Source organism: Bombus huntii, chromosome 10 (assembly GCF_024542735.1).
Source record: "Bombus huntii isolate Logan2020A chromosome 10, iyBomHunt1.1, whole genome shotgun sequence".
Classification (NCBI taxonomy): Eukaryota; Metazoa; Arthropoda; class Insecta; order Hymenoptera; family Apidae; genus Bombus; species Bombus huntii.
This window is the reverse complement of record NC_066247.1, coordinates 1,290,139-1,313,570: the sequence shown is the minus strand read 5'-3', so window position 1 is coordinate 1,313,570 and position 23,432 is coordinate 1,290,139. Positions and strand designations below refer to the sequence as shown.

The 23,432-nt window shown below is 38.8% G+C and overlaps 2 protein-coding genes across 5 annotated transcripts in view; one reads left to right on the top strand and one right to left on the bottom strand.

Annotated features, from left to right (window-relative positions):
• Positions 1 to 23,432, top strand: part of LOC126870512 (uncharacterized) — a 111,849-nt gene that overhangs the window by 9,110 nt on the left and 79,307 nt on the right. The gene's annotated exons all lie outside the window — the stretch shown is intronic.
• The window catches only part of LOC126870337 (acid sphingomyelinase-like phosphodiesterase 3a), a 49,879-nt gene continuing 45,305 nt past the window's right edge, over positions 18,859 to 23,432 (bottom strand). For all 4 annotated transcript variants that reach the window (XM_050627942.1, XM_050627940.1, XM_050627941.1 and 1 more), the window contains exons 8-10: positions 21,968 to 22,077; positions 21,196 to 21,371; positions 18,859 to 20,177 (exon numbers count right to left, since the gene is read on the bottom strand). In XM_050627942.1, coding sequence (XP_050483899.1) covers positions 19,925 to 20,177; positions 21,196 to 21,371; positions 21,968 to 22,077 — 539 coding nt within the window. In that variant the 3' untranslated portion in view covers positions 18,859 to 19,924. The remainder of the gene's footprint in view (positions 20,178 to 21,195; positions 21,372 to 21,967; positions 22,078 to 23,432) is intronic.

Below are 23,432 nucleotides of genomic sequence, written 5' to 3'. Positions count from 1 at the left end.
GTTATATGCAAGTATCTCTTGATATCTTCGTTAATTCGCAATAATCGTTTCTCGAGGCTAATCTCGAAGGAAAATTTATTTGTGCAATTATATTTGTTCAGTTGTATATAACCTTCCTCGTTGATATATTCTTTCGTCTTTGAATTTAACAAAGAGGTTATTTGTCATAAGCCAATCCTTATTTTATAATTCCTGATATAGAACGATCCGTTCCTTCTGCAATCGTTACACCGATTGACGGCTAACGTTTAAAGCTTGCCAGGATTTCCATGTTTGAACAGGATAAGTAACCCGGTAACTAGCAGCCAACGCCAGAACGAGAAGAAAACAGATGGTGCTGTGTTGAAATAGCTTTCATTACCTGTGCAGAGTTTGGATTCGTAGCACGTTTAGTTACGAACGTTCGTTCGTATTTTCTGCGCAGTAGCGATCTTTAATTTGCCTCACGATCATTCAGATTTTTGTTTTCATAATGGCAACCGTTTCGTACGTACAATTTTCAAGATATTAGTTAACATGCCGAATCACATCGAATTGGAATAATTTCTGAATAATTTAAAGACGCGTGAGAATTAAAATGTGTGGTATTTATTTAACAAATGTTCAATTTCTTCATTGCACAAGAGAATCTTTGTTAATTAACTTTCTAAACTTTAAGTTTACGATATATTTGCTTATAAATTGACGTCTGAATTTTTTAAACAATTTTCAACCGCAATTTGCAAAACGAATCCAACGAAACCTTCCTTTCTCACACGAACAAATGGCAGGAACAAATTGCAATCATACATCTTAAAATCTCGCGTCACGAATCACGGGTGATAAAACGAATCGGCGAGATCATCGCTGCAAGCGTTCGTAGCCACGGCGCGTCCAGAACAAACCGGGCGGAACAGACGAACGAGCCTTTTTACTTTATAACTCGCCCCTCCTGTAACGGTCCACATTAAAAGCGAAATATTACGACAACCGAAATCCTTTTGCTACCGGTATGGCTATTTCCTCGCAGCCACTTATTTCATATCTTAATCTAAATGGTCATTGAGAAATAGAAAGTCACGAAAGCAACCTTATACTGATACTAATATATTGATGAATATTGGTTTCATGCGAATTGGTTTATTAGCGTGTTGAATCAGGCGAATTTTATATATTTCGTCCTGGAGCATTAATATATTAAAATATACTAAACCGTAACGTTTAATTCTTGCAAAATATCATGTTCCATTTATGCACTTTTTCTCTCACAGCGTTATCTAACAATGGGCGAACCACAATTCGTAAATTCAAAAAATTATGAAACTGGAAATATGTGCAGAATGTATAGGTGTATATTACGCAATTATTTCTTGCTACCCAAATACACCCGAAGCGGATGAATTTTGTGTTATAACTCGGAAACTGTAAGAGATAGAAAAAAAGTTTTCAGACAAAAGTTAGTTCTTTTAATTAGGAATATATCGTTTGGTAAAAAATTTTTTAAAGTCAATCTCATCGCGAGTTATAAGGTAAAATCGGAAAATAGCCGAATTTTCACTCTTCGAGTGAATTCAGGCAGCGAAAGAATATTATGTACTATATACGTATTCCCAAAGTTCCATAATGTTATTTTTAATTTGGAAATCTTCCTGGAAATCTTCCCTTGTAAATCATTCATATCATTGGAAACTTTTTAGTTCGTGAAATTTGTTTTATTTTAATAATTCTGAAAAATCTAGATTTGGTTTCTTTATATCGTTTGAGTGGCTAGTAAAATTTCAACAAAACAACTTTGCGTTAAATCTACAGCATGTAAATTAAGAATATCGAAGAATGTATTTGTTTCCAAAAATTTCATTTATTTACTTGTGCATGTTATAATGCATTTTAATACCTGAATCTCTTTTACGACGTAAAGTATTTAGTTCAAGCATATCAAGTTGCTCATACGATGTGCGGCGACATACGGATTAAACACTCAAAGGGTTAAAAGCTTGCTTTAACGTGAAACCGATATTTTGTCACGTACTTGCACCAAATATTCGTGTAAATTTATATGTGTATATATATATATATATATATATATGAACAAATGTATTTTTTCGCATAAATGAATTATGTTCATGTAAATGATAATGTTCCGTGCTACCATTTTAACGGAAAAAATACAGATCGAAGGACAATGCGTGTTTATGTTTAATTTTCATATCAGCTAGCCAATTTTCACAGTGTTTTTACGAGCTTTCCAGTTAAAATTGATTCACTGTAAAAATAATGAATGTATAAGTAGAGTGTGGCTTCGGTTTACCATTTAAAAAGCCGTGGTCAATAAAATTAAGTTAGTTCCATTTATCTAACATCGCTAAATTTCATAAACATTAAAAAATTAAAATACCTCGTACTTTAAAGTAAATACTTTATATTTTGTGTTATTGCAGACCGTACGCAGGTAGTAAATTAATAGTAAAAAAAGATAATGAAATAGGCAGGCATGTTCTCCTCAACTGTACAAGTACAAAAGTACAAGTACAACTCTAACAAGCTTGCAGCATTATCATCGATACACTTAGCGCGCAAACCTGTAAACGATCACTTTAAATTCAATTTGCGTAGATGAGAAGTGAATTGACAATATTGATTTATCGATTAATATCGGTTGCTAATGTTACAAAGATTAATCGAAGGTGCATTAAATTGACCGAGGTTGATCGAAGTTCTCTTTTATCGCACGAGATTGATCAGTCTTTTCATGTCCAATTTACGTCCACGGTCTATGCAGACCAACCAAAATTACAATCAATCGCGCGATTGTTTATACAACTTAACTTACAAATCGACAACTAGAAACTTTTTTTCATTTGGACTCGTATAAGTTGAATTGATTGCTTCGAATCTCGTTTGAGTTATTACAGTAGAAACTATTTGCATACGTAACTAGAACCATCTCAGGATATGCCAATCTCTTCAAATTGCAGTAGAATAGGAACTAAGAAACGATTCTCATTCCACTGAAGATTTACGCGCACAGCATGTATGGCATACATATAGTAGATGTCGGATAATATTCATCGGGGCTGATTTATCATGGCTGTCGACGTAAATCGATCGCGGAGAGACGCCAGCTGACAACGACGATGGCAAAACGGATCGTCGAAATTGTGAAAGTCGGAGGCGAAGTCTGAACCACCGGCGTGTTGTCGCATCTTCCCGGAAAGAAATAAGGGTTGACGTACGTGCCAGGCTGGATTCGCAAACAGTTGTCCCGTTCCCGCCTCGTCTTCCGGAACACGTGGGTTTCGCGAGGGAAAGGAAAGGAGAATTCGTGGGCGAAGGAATAGGATAGAGGAAAAGGCACTTTGTTTTTCTCGCGGCTCGTTCTGCCGAGTGTCAGAGAATTCCGCGTAACGTTTGTCATGGAAACAGACGTAAAATGTATGCGACTGTTGTTCCCTGAGCGACCCCCTAGCCAGTTCCTCGAGGAAGTTCTTTAGTCATTTCCCCTCGAGGGTCGAAGAAGTCTCGGGGGCGGTCGCGTTCTCGAGGTAAACGGCGTCGTAATGCGGCCCAGTCCCCTCCCTCGTGTCTCACTGCTAAAATATTAACTCCATTACCGAATGACGCCGCGCCGTTCCTCCTTCGACCGAAATCGCTCGCCATTTCTCGCGAGGCAAAAACGATCTACGGTCCAAGTTGCACGTTTCAAGAGGGTTGAGCAGGTCGAGAGGGTCGAGAGACACTTCTGCGTTTGGAGGTTCGCGCCGCCGAACGCGTTGCGGCTACCTTCCGTTTTCCACGATCTTTTCTTGTTGTCTGTTCTCGAACGCTCTCCACTCTTCCAGGCTCTTTTTCTCGCTCTTCTTTTTCTTCACGGCGAGCAGACTCTCGCGTCGATACGTTTGTCGACGTGTCGACCGGATTCATGAGACCACCTTCCACCCTGCTCGGCGACTTTTCATTGTGAAAGCGAAATGCTGTCGCACCGCCGAGGCTTTATCTCCAAAAGAAAGAGCTGGTCGATACAAAGGGGAGCACTTTACCGATTAGCGACACTCTTGCGCTATCGTTGATGTTCGAGATACTCGGGGAAGGAGATTCTTGAGAAGCCGGGATTTTCGGAATTTTCAGTTCGCCTCTGTACGACCGATCGAATCGCATTTGGACAATTGAAAGCGCGCTACCGACTCGAGTGGATTTTAATCGGTCGTGACTCAGATTCGGGACGTAGCTGAAAGTGCGTCGTTTCTGGGTCAACGAGCTACCTGTCGCGAGACTCGGCCTCCAATGAAGTCAGGCGAAATGGTAACTTTGATAATCCGAACTAATTAAAGCGGGCAAACGTTTGAACAGTCGAAACGCCGCACAAGAGCTCAACGACTAATTGAAATCGTCAGGGACGTTTGTAAAATTCTTGCTGCATTCGGAGGCAAGATTCGGGCGGCTCGACATTTTTCCATCGCTCGCAACGTTACTTTCTGGACCAGTGCGTCGTACCTTGTGTTAATTAAAGCTAAAAGTACGTTTGGATCGTTCGTGCGCGAGCCTGTATTAACGATTATTTAATTAAGAAATTGAATCGTTGAAACGATGCCCAAGTCCTTTTTTTTTTCAAAAGCAGTTTTTGTATGCTCCGTTCATGTATCCGTTTATGTACGAAAAATTCTATCGCCAAGAGCAAACTTACAATTTATTTTGCGCGTATAATCGAAAAGAGAAGGACCGTTTAACATTAATTATATTAATTGCGCCTACATATATAAATTATAATTCATTGTACTTATGTAATGGTCGTAATTAATTATGTTTAATGGAAATTGTATAGCAATACCAAGCACTCACTACGCAAGGAAAAATACCACTAATTTTATATTGTCTGACTTTCACCGCCACAATAGCCAAACGATAATTGATGACGTAGTGAAAACAAAGGCTATTCAGTAGAAATAGTCGACGAATGCGAGCTACGGCTATAGCACCAGTTATAGCGGCTGAAGTTGACGATCGCCTGTACCATGAATCAACTATACCTAGTACCAAAAGAATCAAAGAATTCGCTTAAATTTCAATATTTTAATACTCGAATAATACGAAGTATTTGTACCCATTTCGCAATGAATAACATCCGCATGACGATGCATAAATGGAATACGAATAAAACGCAAGATGCAGGTTTTAAGCCATTGTATAAATTGAATATTCAGCAAAAATATTACTGTACTCTTCATGGATGTTCTTGATGCTCGATCCAATTAGTAGGTACATCCTAATCTCTTCTCCATTAGTACATTAACCGAGATATAGGAATCCTTTCAGCATCGAAGTATGATAAGTTTTAGAAGGTACTCAAAGCGGATTATCTCGATAATTCGAGAACGCCTATGATACGATATAATGTGATGGTCCTAGTTTATCGGATATTCGATGAAGAATCGTGCTTGCGAAATTAAAGAAGGCATTTTTAACGGTCACATAACGCGCATAACAGTAACGATAAATTTTAATTATCTGATAGTTTATTGCCACATTGTCTTTGCGTAATGGCGTAAAATAGCATAGAAGAGCCGTACACGCCAAGACAAATAATGCTCCCGATATCGGTTAATAATTCGAACAGCCAAATAAAAAGAAAATATCTGTGCATAAAGACCGATCCCCCTAATAAACGAGAGTTTATATATTTCCTGCGTTTATGCTCCATTATTTATCGGTAATAATTCGAATCAGACCATCGATTTTACTCTCCCATCATTATTCACGAAACGAACGAAATGGCCCATTCATATATCCAATCCCTCTTTCGTCTATGCGCATTGTTCCTATTCTTTCTATGTGATTTTTCATCCCAGAAGTAGAACTAATTCAACTAAATTAATGAGACTAATTGTTTACTCTAACTACGCAACTGGATGAAAATATTCGTTTACCATCTTCTTTTTCGTCGAATTAAAGACAGCTGAGGGTACCGATGTTTCTTAGCGTATCAAGGATTATTTTTTCTATTATTTTTGAAGTTTCGTATATCTGATGAAATTTTAATTTTATGGAATAACCTGCACATTCGGTATTTTCAGTGAAACATTGAAAGGTAGATTGTTTTACTAACGGTATATTTTGTCACTGTTGTTGGTGATTTTATTTTTTCTATATTTTCTTAACTGGATATCATGGAGTTGACGTTTTAACAAATAAATAAATTTCTACAAACAAGTAAATATCGAGCATTGTTTGTCTCTGCGTATATTAATACAAGATTGCTACAAGATTCCATAAAAATATATAATTTCGTACTAACTGAATTTAAATTCAATTTTCTGTATCCAAAATTTAAATCATCAAAATAGATAATATTTTAAATATTTCACAAATAAATATCGCGCGAGTTATGTTTTATAATTGAATAAAAATGATGTATCTGATCTATTGCATAAAACTGTATGCTATTTCGTAGGGGAAGATATTTAAAAATACGGCACGTTACTCTATAGCATTCGTTGTTAAACGTGGATTACAAACTTTGGAAACTTTGTTCCTCGTTACTGGACTTTCTCATTCTTGCTGGTAACGTTCGCTTTTAAAGATATTGCTTTTTCACCCGCAATAGTGATTGAAGTATAATAAACTGGCAAGGTAGCAAGCGCCGTGTCCCTAATAAGTATGCAATCCCTAGATCCTAGTCTCTAGCAAAGTTTTGTTTATCAAAGTTGTGAGGTGCATATAGTAGACTAGGTGGAAACTATACTGCCGGAAATCTGTTCAACAACAAACATTTCGTATGTCCTTTTAATAAACTTTATAATAGACACCCGAGAGCATAATGTTTGTTTGTTGAGCATACTCGTTTAATTCGTTGATATTTATTTCAATATTAAAAATACTACCGCTACGATCGATCATCATAGCCCGTCAAGTCCAAAGAACCTTCTTTATCTTGTCCGTTTATCGTATATTAACTTATAAGACTAAGCTTTATCGTGTCATAATATGGCACGACAGTTCCACTAAACGATCAATTCATCCTGTGTCTTTCTATCTGTAATTTCGTAATTAAATTACATTTCTTCGAAAATAATCAACGTGACCACGTATTCTTAAGGGACAGTGTATCATTTGCCCCCATGTCCATCGTTGAAAACGACTACGCAAAATGTAAAAGATCAATATCAACAACGCAATTGTCGTTAACACGAAGCTATTACGAAGTTCTGCCGGTTAGCGGAACGTAATTCACGCGTCACCGCGTCCAGCTAGGTTCTTCAATAATTTCGTGGGCCTTCACGCATTCGGTCGGTCGGCGAGGTCGACGCGAAACCCGTCGCTTAATATTTATCGCTGCTAACGCAATTACGTCGCGTTCCATTTAGCATCGAGCCAATCTAATTTCCACTCGAAATAGTTCATTACAGCCTGTCGCATTGAGCACTTTAAACCCTTGATCTGTCTCTAGGTGAATCGGTGCGTCAGGAATAAGGGAGCGGCTTTGTCAACGTAATAACTAATGTAATCAAACCGTAGCGATTCTGCGCAAAGATTATATCGGTAATCGTAGTTGGATCAAACCAGCCAACGCGAGATCAACGGCATTTTGTCCCAATGAAATAATAAAACGATCTCTATCTGCAGATTACGTTGAGGATTTCGGGATTTCAGGCTGTTTACTCCAATACGATTTACGATAAAGTATTATGATCTATTGATATTGGTATACTAGTTTATAACGAGCGAATGGATCTTTTTAATCTGTTTGCGTATAAGTATCAATGGCTAAAAATCGATAAATTCTGTTACTTTTATTTACAAATCACGTTAAAAATCGTGATTCCAGTGAGAACTAAGTGATTTCTGATGCAAAGCCAAAGTAAAATTTCAGTAATCACAATTTAGTATAAGAATATCTGACTAAATAATAATACGCAGTAGCAAATATACGAAATAGATTTAACGTGGAAGATATTGTCGGAAAAATCGGCTATTTGCAAACTTAAAAATTATATTAAAAATCATATTATCGCATTTTTCGTCTCAATGCAATACTATTTTCGCATTTTATCATCCGGCGAAATAGAAATTCTGAACATCGCTAAAACGACAATATAACGGTTTTCTGAATGGAGAATGCTTTCATATCGATGATTAAAGGCTGCCAATTAAAACACGTCAATTAAAACAGAAACTATAACGTTGGCAGACAAAGCTAGATCGCATCCTGCATATATCCTTTGTAATGGGAGGGTAAATTTACGGAGATCGTGTTTTTTCTAATATCACATTGCTCAATCAACGCGTCGTTATTTGTTTTGAACAATTATTCAGGGAAAACTTGTTTTGAAAATTTCTTTTATCTCTTGGTTATTACAAAATACATTTAGGATACGATGAGAATACGCAAAGAAATTGATTTAAAAGGGATATGGTTACATGGTGACAAATATCTTGATTGGATAATGGAGCCTACCGTTGAAAAGTTGAAAAAAGTATAGAAAAACCTTTTATCGAACGAAACTGAAAAAGTTAGCGAACAAGACAGGAGAATAAAAGAGAACGGGACAAGTGGTAACTGTGATAAAATTGATCTAATGGAGTGGCTCTACATCAGCGGAAACAATAATACAGACGACCATGCTGTGCGCATTTTACACGAAATGAAACAGCAAACGAATAGTAGTTCGATGGTTTATGCCACTAGAAGAATTTAGGTCTACCTCGTTACTTACTAACATTGAAAAATTTAGGTAATTCAGCAGCTGAAGAGACATAGAAGCCATAAAAACTGTAGACAAACTTTTTTCTTGGTTACTATTGAGAAAAATGAACTTCTATAATGCTACTTCAATGTACTTGTTGTGTTATTGGTCCATTGTTCGGTCCATAAGATGGAATTTGTTGATTATTTGACCATTACGCCTCTTCCTCCATCGCACGATACTAAATATTATAATTCCCGTTGATAGATTTGAAAACTCCTCAGGCATCGGCATATGTGGTTGAATTAAAAAAATTAATAGATTCAATTTCAAAGGTGTTGTCAATAATGGACAAAAGTGCCTATTCTTTAAAACGACAATATTTAATATTTCAAGAACAAATTCAATTTCAACTGGGCAAATGAAACCATTATAACTTGAGCTAAACCATAATAAAATATCGGGAAACAGAGGAAAACGGAAGGTGGCGCGCAAAAAAAAGAGAGAATACCATTAATAAACAACGAATCGAGGAAAACCCATAACGGGAGAAATCGTTCCGGTGGCTCGCGTGCAACTGCTGATAAAGGAGTTTTGCAGGAGAACGAAGCGCGAAGGAAGGCCGCGAATTAATCGCTGGATCGTGTGTCGACTTCCAGCGGAGGATATTCGTTCCGCGGGCAACAAGGTAAACCAGAGAACCGGCTAAAATATCCGGTGCAATATTTAGATTACAAGCCTGATCCGGCAGGGAACTTTTCATTCGACTGACATAACGCATTAACCAGAGCGAATCAACGCTGAAAATTAGTCTCTGTCTACTTGACGAAAGACCACGAGTTTCTGTTTCGTTTTAAAGTTCGTGCGATTGCCTTTTGATTTGTTGCAAGTTCGCTGATTAACGTTTATCGTTAATCCATATAACATAAATTTTCGGCGTGAAAAGCTACATTCTCACGATTTTTATTCGCTGTTTATGCTCTAATAGGGGAGAGGCGCTGTGAAATCTTAATGTAAAATCTGACACTATCGATGAGTTTATAATATATATTTATCGAATGCTAGTTCCATTAATTTTCTACTAATGGACCTATGTTTTAAATACCTATACTGATATCGTTAGAAATGGACGTTATAGAAAATTTTTCTTTTCATAGAATCTCTGTTCTTCGTATAACAATAGTATCTTTTAATAGAAAGAACCATCTGCTATTACCAGATATCCTGTTCGAATGAAAGAATATTCGAATAGTGCAACGTTATAATATTAAAGTATATATGTATTTGGATAATGGATAACGAATTTTGATGCCGGATGCTTTATTTTATTTCCATCCAAGAAAATCGGCTGGTGGCACCTTCGTCACGAGTAAAATAAGAAACGATGCCGTGACAGGTTCAACTGACGAAGCAACGACCTTCTTTCGTTGGACAAGCCGCCGTCTGGGCCGCCTCCACGGACTAATTTAAAACGCGGCAGGAAAATGGTTTTCTTACTACCGTGGCGGCTCATTCGAGCACGACCGTGTTTCAATTAGAAGAATAGTTCTGGCAAACGCTGTATCCCGTGATCGTAACTGACATGGCTGTTATTAAATGGTAAGGTGAATTTGTATTCGCTGATTTTTGCATTTTACCGTGATGTGACAAGGTAACGTGATAGTTAAGATGGTAATGTAGGGTGGTATGATCATGTAAACTAAATTTTTACTGGAAGAAACAAATTTTATGCTAAATGTTCCTTTCTTATTTATTTATAACGTCGAACAAACATTGGGAAAGTGCTTGTGGTAGCAAGGACGTTGAAGAAAATAATACGAATAGCGGAAAAGATTAATTTGCAGAGTAATATTAACTATTTGGTGGAATGTGACAGGAATAGTAAGGTTTGATCGCAAACACATCGCTTTGAAGAGTTAAGCATCCCGAGCAGGTTAGCCGACTTCGACATGCACAAACGCCCTTCTATACAGCTCTATGCGTACGTACATACATACATATGTACATACGTATATACGTACACGCATGTTTGCACGGGTATGTAATACACGTGTCACCGTGGTACGTCATACGTGCTACTTTATCAAACGGGTATACAGGCGGTCGATAGACCGTACGAGCGTTAACGCGATAACCCGATAACCCGATGCTCTCCTTCGCTCTAGGATCAAGTGGTGTCCCAAGATCAGCCGACATTTCGTTCTGATTAGACAGCAAGGGTATTTGTGCAAATTTACGTTATTATAAATGCGACTAAACGAATAGAACCTACGCGGAGATTTGTTTCGTCCACTAAATATTTATAGACTTCCGATATTTATGTAATGGAAAAATACACGCACGATCTTTGGAACGTGACAACGAATGAAAATTTCAAGTAACTAAAAAAAAAGCTGGATGCTGGATTTTTCCCGGGTTTTACCCAAATGCTCGATAGCTGGGTATTATAAAACGCATCTGTCGCCTGAATTTGCTGACCTTCTGGCCTTTAAAATGGCCTTCGTCTTAACACTGATTAAGCATTTTTTACTTCCCTCGGTGAATACTTGAGCTACCAGGCCCTATGTCTTTTTTATCGTAGCCTGTATAAAGAAATGGAATATGTACAGTGGTTAAAAAAATCCCTATTTCCCAATGAAGCATTTTTATAACAAAATCTATACGTTTCATATTCATATTATTAAATTTTTGCAATTATTTGAAAGTATAATGCTAGGTGACACGAAATGTAGTTGACTACCACTGACTGATTAGTATATAAATCCTATAATAAATACAATGATGTACAAGCAGCTACCGTAGGTCGAAGAAGAAGACGAAATGGGTAAACGACACGATACTCTATTTTTCTATTATATAATTGTTACCATTCTTTCGTCTAGCATATTTATGGAGGCAACGTATGACATCCGAGTTATAAGTACTGCATGCAATTTGTATACATATATCACCTATACTAATCTACAGAACAGTGTAAGTCTCTACACATAAAGATTTATACCTTCTACACCTGTACTTTTCGCATGATCTATGCTAAACTGTGTAAATAATTATACGACCGGCATATTGTATTACTAGCGCCGTCTATTTTCTTCCTCGAAGAATCATGATATGGAGAGATCGAACGTGAGAAACTCGTGTGATTTGAATTTTCGATTTTATACGATATTCTTCATTGAGTTCGTTAATTGAACGAACGACTAGAATGGATTATTAGCGAATTCGTCGATATTATTGTCTTCGTTGACACCCAAGTATTAGAATTTCCCTGATAATTAATTTATCTAATTGCAAACTTTCTTTATAGAGAAAGAGAAAGTGCAAGAAATATACATAATTCTTAGTAAATGTTGTCGAGAAATTTCGCATGCATGCATAGCGAATTCGACGAAAATTTGTTCCATAATGTCGGTTTATTCATCGCTCTGTTCATTACCGTCTTTTCATACTTTCTACGAGTTAGTTGGCGCAAAAAAGTTTAATTTTACCAGCAAGACCCTTGTTTTCACAGCTGGAATGAATGTGAAACGGAATCGCAGTGATCTTGTATTAGCAGAGAAAATATTGAATTCGTAACAAGTTTGGCGAAATAAAAATTCCAGAATAACTGCTGTATGAGAAATCTCGTCAAGATATAAAGAATTAACAAATATTTCTGTACATTCTTTTCTTATGATAATACAATTTTCTAAATGTATGTCGAAACAATTGTAGGATGTACATGTGTTGATTTTTAAGTAAGACGAACATAGGATTGTTAGAATGAATCTTACGTCTTCTTTTAAATATACAAAACAATCCAAATATAGAAATTTGCATTTCGTGGTATTTTAATTAAGCTTTTGTTCAACATTGCTATTTTAAACACACGTAGAACGGGACTAATTGATGCAGTTAGTTAATGTTAATTAAAAGTAATTCGTGTTTAGAAAACAGAATGATATATGCTTTCAAGTATTTCAACATTGGCCATCATTTATTTGTAACATACATGGATCTGTCGCAGGTTAATTAGATTTGTTCGGATGTTGTAGGTTAATTTGATAACGTTTAATTTCGCTGACCGCGCTTCGCGAATGTCTATTTTTATTTTGCAATACAAAACAGTTTTACTTCAGTACTCTCGACAATGTGCAAAATTACTTTGAGTTTATCGCACATTACAGGAAATCTATTTCATATTAAATTATACTCTTGTTTTACTGCAAATTGGACTCATTGCTTTTATTACATCCTTCGTTCGTAAAATATACGTTTCATCGCTATTTTTAGGAAAATATACAAATAACTTTTATTCTTCTCTACTACGTATGTACATAGTATGGTCATATTTTTCATCGCGACACTATCTTGCAGCGAATTCAGTCAAAACAATGGAGAAACTAATATTAATCAGAAATTATTGTATGTATTTTAAACTGCGCGTACATAATAACATTTTTAATCGAGGTATGCAGAAGTTCCAGTTCTTTCAGATATCTGCCTTGCCACGTGTGTTAGCACTGTGCCGAGCGGCGGCACTTTTAATATCGACAAGTCGCCGACGAAGGGATATAGGAGGCACACCACGCTTTCCGTGACAAAGAAATGGCAGCCTGTAAAAAGTTCGTCCAACAAAGCGCGAAATGACATCAAGTATCTGTGTTCCACGTCGCTTTGACCATCCTACGTTGCTAGTGTATGCTTCAATGACGCGTGTCGAGCGTATAGTCGGCTGAGCTTTACATTGCCGTTAGCCTCTGTAACATACATTCCCGTATGCGCGTGCGTACATATCACAACGTGAAAGCCATTTGTCTGTACATCTATCAAATGTGCGTGTACACCCTCGAGTTTACGTATGTTACCTGTTTCAAGATCTGGTTAGGTTTGTGTCATCTATGAGTAACATAAAACCTATACCGATGCAAATATTGTTTAGATTATCTAAGAAAAGGTCTTTGATATTCCAGATATATAAGAAAATGGATTTACGTATTATCGATCGAAAATATGCTTGTACGATAGTTAGCTTGAGTCGTAAAAAGATCGAAATGTTCGTAACACAAATCGTGAAATAGTCGTGAATATACTTTAAAAGTGTCTTGATGAATTTCTTACAGATGAGATACTAACGAACAACATCTTTTTGTTCAGTTACCCGAAACGTCTAAAAAATTCCGGTATTCGTTAAAAGAACGTATATTTTTACTTTATAATGCTTTCTTTATTTCGATCGTAAGAGGAATTATCAAAATAAATCACATTGCTAAGCTGAAAGGCGAAACATTCTTGTAGAATATGACTCGGTTAAAGGTATCCGAAGGAGATATAGAATTTCTAGATTCTTCAAAATAAATATATATTCCTTTCTATGAATTCATATAACTCGCGTACTACATATATCACAATATGGAAACAACTTGTCAGTATAGTTGAAAATGCGTACAGACTCGCTCGTGAGCACATACGGATGGCCAACTTTAGAATACAATTGCGTTCGCATGGCTAAAGCGGATTTGTATAAGCTCTCCAATATTTTACCATGTACATACCACGTTGGTTGGCGTTAGACAGGAAAAGTCATTGGGTGTACCAGTTGACACGTTAAAACGCGTCTACGTGTTATACAGTATAGTGCATAAATTAAATATTTCCAAATATTTCAAACTTCTGAATAAGGACGCAAAGGAAATTACACGAACTAAACAAGTATAATAGGTAATGAGTTGTAGAAAGAAATACAGCGAGATATAGCAAGAAATATGCCCTTTTATCGCAACTGTAGTGCCGTAATAGTAGGAATGAAATATAATAATAATAACGTAATTGAGATATAACGGAAAAATATGATATGCACATTATCGATCTTCCAACGAAACGTCGTTTCGTCGGATTCTAAATACATTTCATTTTCGCAGTATCAAATTTTTATCGTCGTACGAAATTTAATACTGTATACTTGATCCTAATTAATTCGTACGTAATACTAGTACGCTTAACGTAAATGCTATAAATGGTGTACAAGTATTTTTTGTAGTCGCTGCACCTTTCCCCGTTTCTCCTTCATTTTGCAACGCCTATTTATACAGGCTAAGGCTGACGACAACCTTGCAACCCTTATCCAGCGTATTCGTATTATGCAGGCACCTACTCGCGAATTGAACACGACAGCATTTTCCTTCGCAGTGATGGCGTAAAAAACGAGGTTCACGCCGGACGTATTTGCAACGTAATTGTCAGAATGTGCTCCAGAGTCGTGCTTTTGTGCGTTGGATTGATCGATGACGCCAATGACTTTCCTGGTTGCTCGCGTTTCGCGCTGCATTATGTCGCACTAAGTTATGAGGAACGCGTGGCGTCGTACAGCTCGGGCCTTTGGTGTGTGACGGGGCTTCATCGTCAGATGCGCACGTACATTGGTGCATGCACGTTCTCGTTTACGCGGATATTGTCACGCACTCGTGCGGGAACACGTATTCAATTGTCGGGGCAACATTGTTCTGTATACACGGTGTGTAATGAAAAACATTCGTGTAAAACGCACGCTGTCGTCGCCAATAACTTGAACGTAGCCCTCGTTATTTCGCAACACAATGTTTGATAAGAAAGAAAGCACAGAAAAAGTGGAAAAAAAGAGGGAAAAGAAGGGGCCGGTTCTTTCTTCCATTGTAGACTATTAGGGAGACGATCGCGTGACAAACGCGAGACACTTTATATCGAACGGAATACCGCCTATTATCGTTGATCCTCGTTTGAATTGCAAGGAGCACCGGTGAAAAGTCGAATGCGAACGGACGTCTAAAGAGAGTTCGCGTTCATGCGAACCCAGAATTAGGCCACTGCTTAAAACCTCCGTTTGCAAGGAAATCATGCCTTCTTATTTCGTGCTCGTTCGAGTAAACGAGAGAATTTCATTACTTTTGGGAGTTGATGTTTGCGATGTTACCTGAACGAGAATGCGTAATTATAATGTATATATTATCTAAAAATTCAAGATGTTAGAAATAATCGTCTCGCTGATAGGTATCCCATTCGTACGTACCTTGATTACTAATGTTTATGCATAATACGTATACGAAACGAACTGCACGTAACGGCAAACGTTCGCAGGGTAAAAAATTATTCTCATTGCAAGCACCAGCGATTTATACCCGTATATCGTATAAACGAACTCCATTTACTCGAGCATGTCGTTCATGCGACGTATCCTCGCTTTCCTATCGTTTCGGTCAATTTCGTGCGAGTCACGAGAGTTCGCGAAGGTCGATAGCGATTCGTAAATTTTCATGTCGCGCAATAACAAACGGAGCATCGAAAAATATTAAAATGACGACGACAGAGTGAAATCACGGAAAAGAGTTTACGTCGATAGGAATTTTATTGCCGTGCCATACAGGCCTCGTATCAGTGTCTCGAGAGAAGTTCTATAAGCTCGAGTCGCGCGTTCATGAAATCACTTTGCGACAGGCGTAGAAGCAACGACTGCCACAATATCGTTTGTTATAATGCACGTGGAATATAGGAAACGAAGTGAAAAACGAGTTTGTGTCGAATAGATAACGAAAATCTCGTCGATTCGCTCATCGTTTGGCAGTTTGCTCGCATTTATTACTGATCGTTCATCTCTGCTATTTCAAGCTCCAACATCTTACGTTACAATATGTAAAATATATTGCGTCTATTTTCATTGTTAGTTATTCCTTAGTATATAAAATTTAATTTAAACAAAATAATGGTTTACTAGTTTCTTCTGGTGCACTGAATGAAGAACATTCATCCGTTGCAGTACCACTGGCACTAGTTTTACAATCTGTTCCATACCAATCGATACCGTGAGACTATCGTGAAGTTACACGTGATTATATTGCCTACCTCGATACTACCTATAATTAGAAACGATTCTGTTCATTTAGTACGCACTTTTTAAATACATATCTTCATTTGGTACATACTTCCTTCCCATAACACGCCATTGTGTCCAAGCTTTTTACGTTACAGTAACGTCAATAAAGTGGGGGAAAGTGCATAAGCTGCAGAACTTAGCCCGAACAACGTTGGACTAACTACTATCTCGCTCCATTTCCTCTTCTTTCATTCCACATTTACTGTACCCTATTGTTTACCTTAAAGACAAAAGCTGGAAAGCTGTTTAAAACGTGTCTGAAAGTAGACAAAACATGCAGTAGACTCCATAAAAAAAAAAAGAAAAAAAAGGGAAAGGATGTCGTTCGCAACTAGCAACGACCGACCAGCTGATTCTGGATAGGCTGTAGCGAACAAAAACCTTAATTTAAGACCCCTTTTACTCATCCACTCCGCCGCTTGTTAGACGGTCGGAGAATATTAATTTACCTGGTGGGTACAGGACCGTTCTAAACGAGTCGCCGCGAAGCAACAGTCCGAGAATCTTCGTCCTTGCCGGTTTGATACGGTTTCGCGACAGGAAACCCTGGGTCTCGTTACGTCACGTCGGTGCAATTCTCGACATTTTCCTCTGAATGTCCGTTTCGTGTTAATGAACGACTTATCTTCATATTTGCTGTCACCACGTGCACGAACCGGAGCTCGTTTACGGAAGTTGGCTAGCTACTCACCAACTATAGTAACTGCGGAATTAATTGAGATCTCGCTATCCTATCTTGTTATCCCGGTAAATTGTGAATTTCTACTAACCCCGCGCATTGGTGTAGCTTATTTAAGAACGTGCCTCGAAGCATGCGGAAATAAAGGTAAAGAAAACGAAGAAACGACAAAGAAAATTATGCGTTCGCCTGGAACACCGTGAACAGGAAGCAAACGCACATTCAGTCACAGAATAAAAAGATGATAAAGAAACTAGTAACTATTAATTGCACGAATCTGCTCGTTCGTGCTGGTCCTGGATTTTCATTAAATTACATTGTCCAACGTTGTTTCCCTTTTGATCGCATGTCGAGATTGCACGCTCGCGCTCACAGTTTACCAGGCTGATACCATTATTGTTTATTACCACTCGTAACGCTGTATTCGAAAACTCTGTCGACGGCGAAACGACCACTAGTGGAAATTAACTGGCCTTGAATATGCAAAGATCGTAAATTCGTGCTCCTTGAAACTCCTTGAAAAATCGTTCCGGGTTCATTGATAAGGGTGATATAGCGGTGTTTTGTCTCTAAATTTCTAACTGATCTAAATTATTCTGGAAATAGCGTTTTTCAACTTGTTTCGCTAATGGTTTCTTGTAACGTAGCAAATTATCGTGTTATTCTTTTCCTTTCCTTGGCGGATATGTTAGTTGGCTGCAATTTTCATAACTTTATCGATGTATGGACAGCTAATTAGACCGAACGTTTATTTTAATATTCAGCAAAACTGGCAAGATCGATATTTCAGTTTGCTTGGTAGAATGCGTTGTGGCAGTAATATTTCCTCTTGAACAACCTATTCTTCGATACACGCAATTTTTAGAAAACGTAAATATTGAAAATAAAGATAAATATGTGATGGATATTACGAAGCAACGAGAAACTACGAATAAATGTAAAAGCTGTAGAAGACGTAGAAAATATTGACGATGTGGAACTTAAAATTTTTATGATATTAAAACAAATGATTTTAGGAATGTAATTAATTCTGCGCCGAGTGAAATAGATACGAAGAAAAATGGCTTTCCTGAAAAATATCATGACGTTTAATGATTCGTAAAACGCAATACGGCAGAGATAAGAAAGTTCGTTAATAAGAAAGTCAGAAAACAAGGATCGATACTTCCAGATTGGTCCTTCGTTTTTTCCGGGCTATCAGATCGCATTACATTCTCGTAGAAAATGAACAATAGCAAATCATCTGAAGATGGCAGCAGCTCGAAGATGGAGTCAGCTAGTCGTTATTTTTATCGTTATTTATAGTACAATAATAACTGGATCTGACTTTTAGGATATTTTTCCTGTTGATATCCATTGTGGTTGAAAAAACTGTATCGAAATGTAGCCAACATCCGAATAAAAATAAAAGTTACAACAAATGGAATTGCTACGGTTTTGTTATATGCAGACATATATAGTACATCACTAGAGTACATGTAGCATATTTCACGTAGTAATCTTCTGATTGTTTCGCGTAAAAAAGTATTTATTCTTTTAAAGTCATTCCAGTCTAACGATAAGAACGTCGGATCATCGTCGTAACGGGAAAGGATTAACGGGATCATGTTTGGATTAAAATAACTCATAACTAGTAGTTACAAATCCATGACTCGTTTATTAAGAAATACTGTATTGTTCCGACAATCGCGAAATGGTGGTACGATACGATAATGGTTCTCGGAGTTAAGAACGTTTCGACGCAGTCGTCCCGGGGTCACCGACGTCCCTCCCGCTGACGGTGGATTCGAGTCGTGCGACATCACCGAATAACGAACGGTTTCACGAGATCGATCGTGTGTTTCATGCATCGCGTAAATTCGTCGTTCTCCGTTACGTGGATCGTTCTTTGTGTTCCGCGGCTGATTTTAGGCGCGCGCCGCGCCCTAATAAATACGATTCTCTCGTGTTAAAACAACGCACACAAACGTTTAAGAGAAGCAAGTACGACATCAAGGTTTCATCGATTTCTTTCATTTGCTTTCGTTTGAACCATGTTTATATTTCAGGGTTACCCTGTCGATCATCTCCCTCTCTCGTCTCGCGGTTACATCAGGTCGAGCCACTCGCCACTACCGAGCAAATGCCAATCATGCCATGAAATTTCGTAGACCGAGTAATTAAACGATCGCTCAAACTGCGAAGAAGCAGTCGTTCGAGGCGATTATCATCCCGTCGTTCGGCATACATAGAAAATACTGTGTTTGGATGGGAACGCTCGCTTCGAGCCTACGAACGAATCCCCGCGGAACGCGCGACGTGATATCGCTGTGGCGTTGAGAAGTCCCATTTTCCCGTGACGTCCAAACCCCTTCGCGTGATACGACAGAGAGAAGACGTGGACAAAGAGACAGACATCGAGGCAGACACAGAGACAAAGTGAATCACTCGCTGCGGTACATACCGACGCTCCCTTCCCTTCTCTATCCGGCTGCTCCCCTCGTGAGCAAACATCGCGACAACGGAACGAGACATCGTCAACTGCGGTGGCAGTGTGAGATTGGCTCGAAGATTTTCTGCCGCTTAAACAAGATCCGAGTTCGACCGGTCGCGCGCGATGATCGCCGACGCAAATGTCATCGGCGCATCAGGAAGAGCAGGGAGCTGAGCTTTTGGTCGCTTTTGTAACGCAGTCGTCTTTCGCCAGGCCGTTGGGATTCCAACCTACCGATTCCTCAGTAGCTGCGCACAAACCAACAGGACGAGCAGGTGCAGCGAGAGGTAGAGTCGCGGCGTGGATGGACCGGTGGAAGCGAGTGCGTACGCATACGAGGAGTAGCATTGCCTGTAGTTTTCTGGGTTCAGCCGGGTGACCGTGCAGTAATGATGGAGAGCGCAAGCTCCGTTCAGCGGTCCTCCGCAGCCCCAAATCTGCTCCACTTCCCGCGGCAACGAGACCGTGTTGGCCGCGTAGTATCTATGGGAATATAAGCGGCCGCGTGCGCGGAAAGATAATCAGCCGTGGAGCTGGCTAGGCTCTGCGAGACGCAAGCCACCGTATCGGGACAGTCATTAGCATCGTAATGACGCGATTGCGTTGAAAAGGGTAGACAGTTATCAGCGTCAAGCGGCTCGAGGAATTATCGTGCCGGATAATTGCTCGAGAAATATGGAAATTATTAATGCAGCAACGAGTTCGGCGCGTATACGTCGCGACTAGCTCGTGCAATCGCCGCATCGGATCGCGTAAATGTTTCCGCGCAGTGTCGAGCACATTGCCACATTGATCCCCGGGTACAGGTGCTGCGTGGTCGCGCAACTTTGTCACGAACAACCTACGTCAGTCATCCGTTAACAGCACCTCCCCGGTGGGAGAGTTTTCAAGGTCTTTCGCGCGATATCGCCCATTTCACGCGATTACGATAGCAGGGATGAGCACGAGACGCCTTGAAAGCGAAATTAAAGCGAATTTAAATTACGAAGTTTCTCGTGAAATTGAATGTTGTTGCAAACTTTCAAAGAATCTAGCGAGCTTCGTTAAACTGCGAATTGCATCGTTTTAAATGTGAAAATCGTTGCTTTCGATCGTACTCGATGTTCTATTTTAATGATAGGTGATATATAAAATACTTGGAATATAAAACTAAAAGTAGGCAAAAAAAAAGAACAATATAAACGTGTCTACTATTTTTGAATCGCGCCAACGTTGCTCTATTTTTTTACAAGGTATAGTTCAAACTCAAAGTGCAGAGTTTAATTACGAATCGCGTACCATGCAGCAGCAGAGGAACGCGAAAAAACCGAGAAATGCCAAAGTGGAAATACATCAAAGTAACGTTCCACATTTTCGTACGAAATACTCGAGCCCGAAGGAATAAACGGAACGAAAGGGCGGTTGTAATCCGGATGATCAATGATCCCTGTCCACGATACGATCGCGGTCACGTATTCTGCTAGACAGATGGAAAAATTTGTCGGTCGAACCGTTTACGTACCTGACGAAAGCATAATCATTGAATTGCGTGAATCGGTCAGCCAGGTCGTGAAGAGTGATCGCTGTAATTTCCTGAAGTTCATAGTACTCGAGCAGAGAGTACTCGGCCAACCAGTTTGCCGTCCCGGCTGAATTCGCGTCCGGCAGATTAAGATAGTACTGCGTATAATCCAGCACCTGAATACGACGGAACAGAAGAGAAGATGGGTCGACGAATCCTATACAGGCTGTTAGAAAAGAAAAAGGCAAAAGACAAAAAGATACTTAAAGGCCTTATGGTACTTACTCACTCAGAAAAGTAAGACAACGTCCAAGCATATTTTTATCGTTTATATAATCGAAGTACGTACAATAGAAGTAGAAAAGTTTTCTCTGATAGCATTTTTCGTTTCGCGTTGGCGAGGGTTCGGTCGATCAGCATCGACTAAAATTTTCTTCCTATAAACGGTGTTCTACCTTATGTTGATTTACGATCCATAAACGTGAGCTTTGTATAGAAATGGGAGAAAGACGATATTGAACATTTACAAATACGACGATTTGTGCCGATCTTCAAGCGTTAATAAGAGTTGTTTTTACAAGGAAAGGATTGGCTTTATAGTCTCTGTTGATCAGACATCTTTCACTTTACTCACCATAAGCTCTTTAAGTATCGGCCCCTTTTTCCAAACATCTTGTACGCTCTACATTTCTTTCGATCGAAAAATCGCGTAAATAGAAATCGTTCGGTCAGAGACTACGAACGTCAGGTAACGCAGAACATTTTTACCTACCTGACCAGTGGCAGTTTCGAATTTGTACAATCTTAAACCTGGATTATTTGGCCCTCCAGGCGTGCTCGGTGATATACTGGGTGCCATCATTATCCATGACACCGGCAGACCTAGCGGCACAAACGTCGTCAGGGTAAAATCAATTATTCTTTGAATTCTTTCCGCGTGTCGCAATGTGTATACATATTTGTGGCCGAACGAGTAGGACGTTAACGTAAGTGAACGTAAAAGAGATAGGAACGTTTTTAAAAGCGCGCCAAACTCGCTGGCGTGACCGATAAAGCGGACTGTAAAACGGCTGAAAAGTATCCTGGCTATCGAACGACACACGCGGGGAATTTATTGATTATCGTTCGCGGCCTCGGTCGTTTCGATGAAGGAACGCTCTGAAAAATATGAGTAGAACGTGACCGAATGGACCTATACAGCGTCGTAAAATTGAACCACCCTGCGTTTACAGTCACTTCACCGACAAAAATGCACAGGCGTTTATTCGATCGTGAAAATTATTTTCGAAAATCTAAGATATTTTAAATTCGTCAGGAAAAACGTCGATATTACTGTTATTATTTATAATCATACACGTTTATACGTTTCGTGGATATTGCAGAAATCGGTAAACTACGGTGAGAATAATATAAATCAAGCAAAAGATACAACGCGATAATCAACGTAATCGTAAATTAATCACGAAAATGTAAACAAATTAATACGCTTCAAATGTTGATATGCTTCGACAACACGTCAAAAAAGTTTTAAGTTATTTCCAGAAATCGAAGGAAAAATTCCGAGATATCGAAATCAGTAGTACAGTACGAATGTAAAAGAACTCTTGCGTACAATTATATATATATATAAATAGTGGGAAGATTAACAAAGAACGTTTTGCTTTAACGTATATACGATCGTTAATCTCAGGATAACAAAATAAATTGCTCGTTTAAGCTTTCGTTGGATTACGGGCGATCGACATCTACATTATCAGTATATCAGGCAAACTACATAGGAATAATTACCTGCTCGAAGCTTAATGCATTTTATAGATTTTACTGTCAAGCCGCATCCGTGACGGAGTTTGTAATAAAGCACCGACGGCACGCGTTTTTCATCATTCCTTTATGGTTGAACTGGGACGCGTTCAAACTTAGCCAATACGTGTTGGATCGTTAGGAAAGTCAAACCGCTATTGAATCGCCAACAAAGACGCGCTTCAGCCCGCAAACGACAAAAGCGAAATACGATAAAGCCAAAGTCAGCGTGACAAAAGGGAACGAAAGGATCAAAATCACGAATACAGCATCAACGGTATTCACGAGCGTAGCGTTTTGCGAACGGCGTAGCGAAACAATCGCGATAAAGACGCGGTAAAAGAACGAACGTCGATTTTACTTCCATTTCGATGCATTGAACGTTAAATGTTTTCACGCGCGAAGAAAAAAAAGGAAGAAAATCCGAGTTGTTAAGT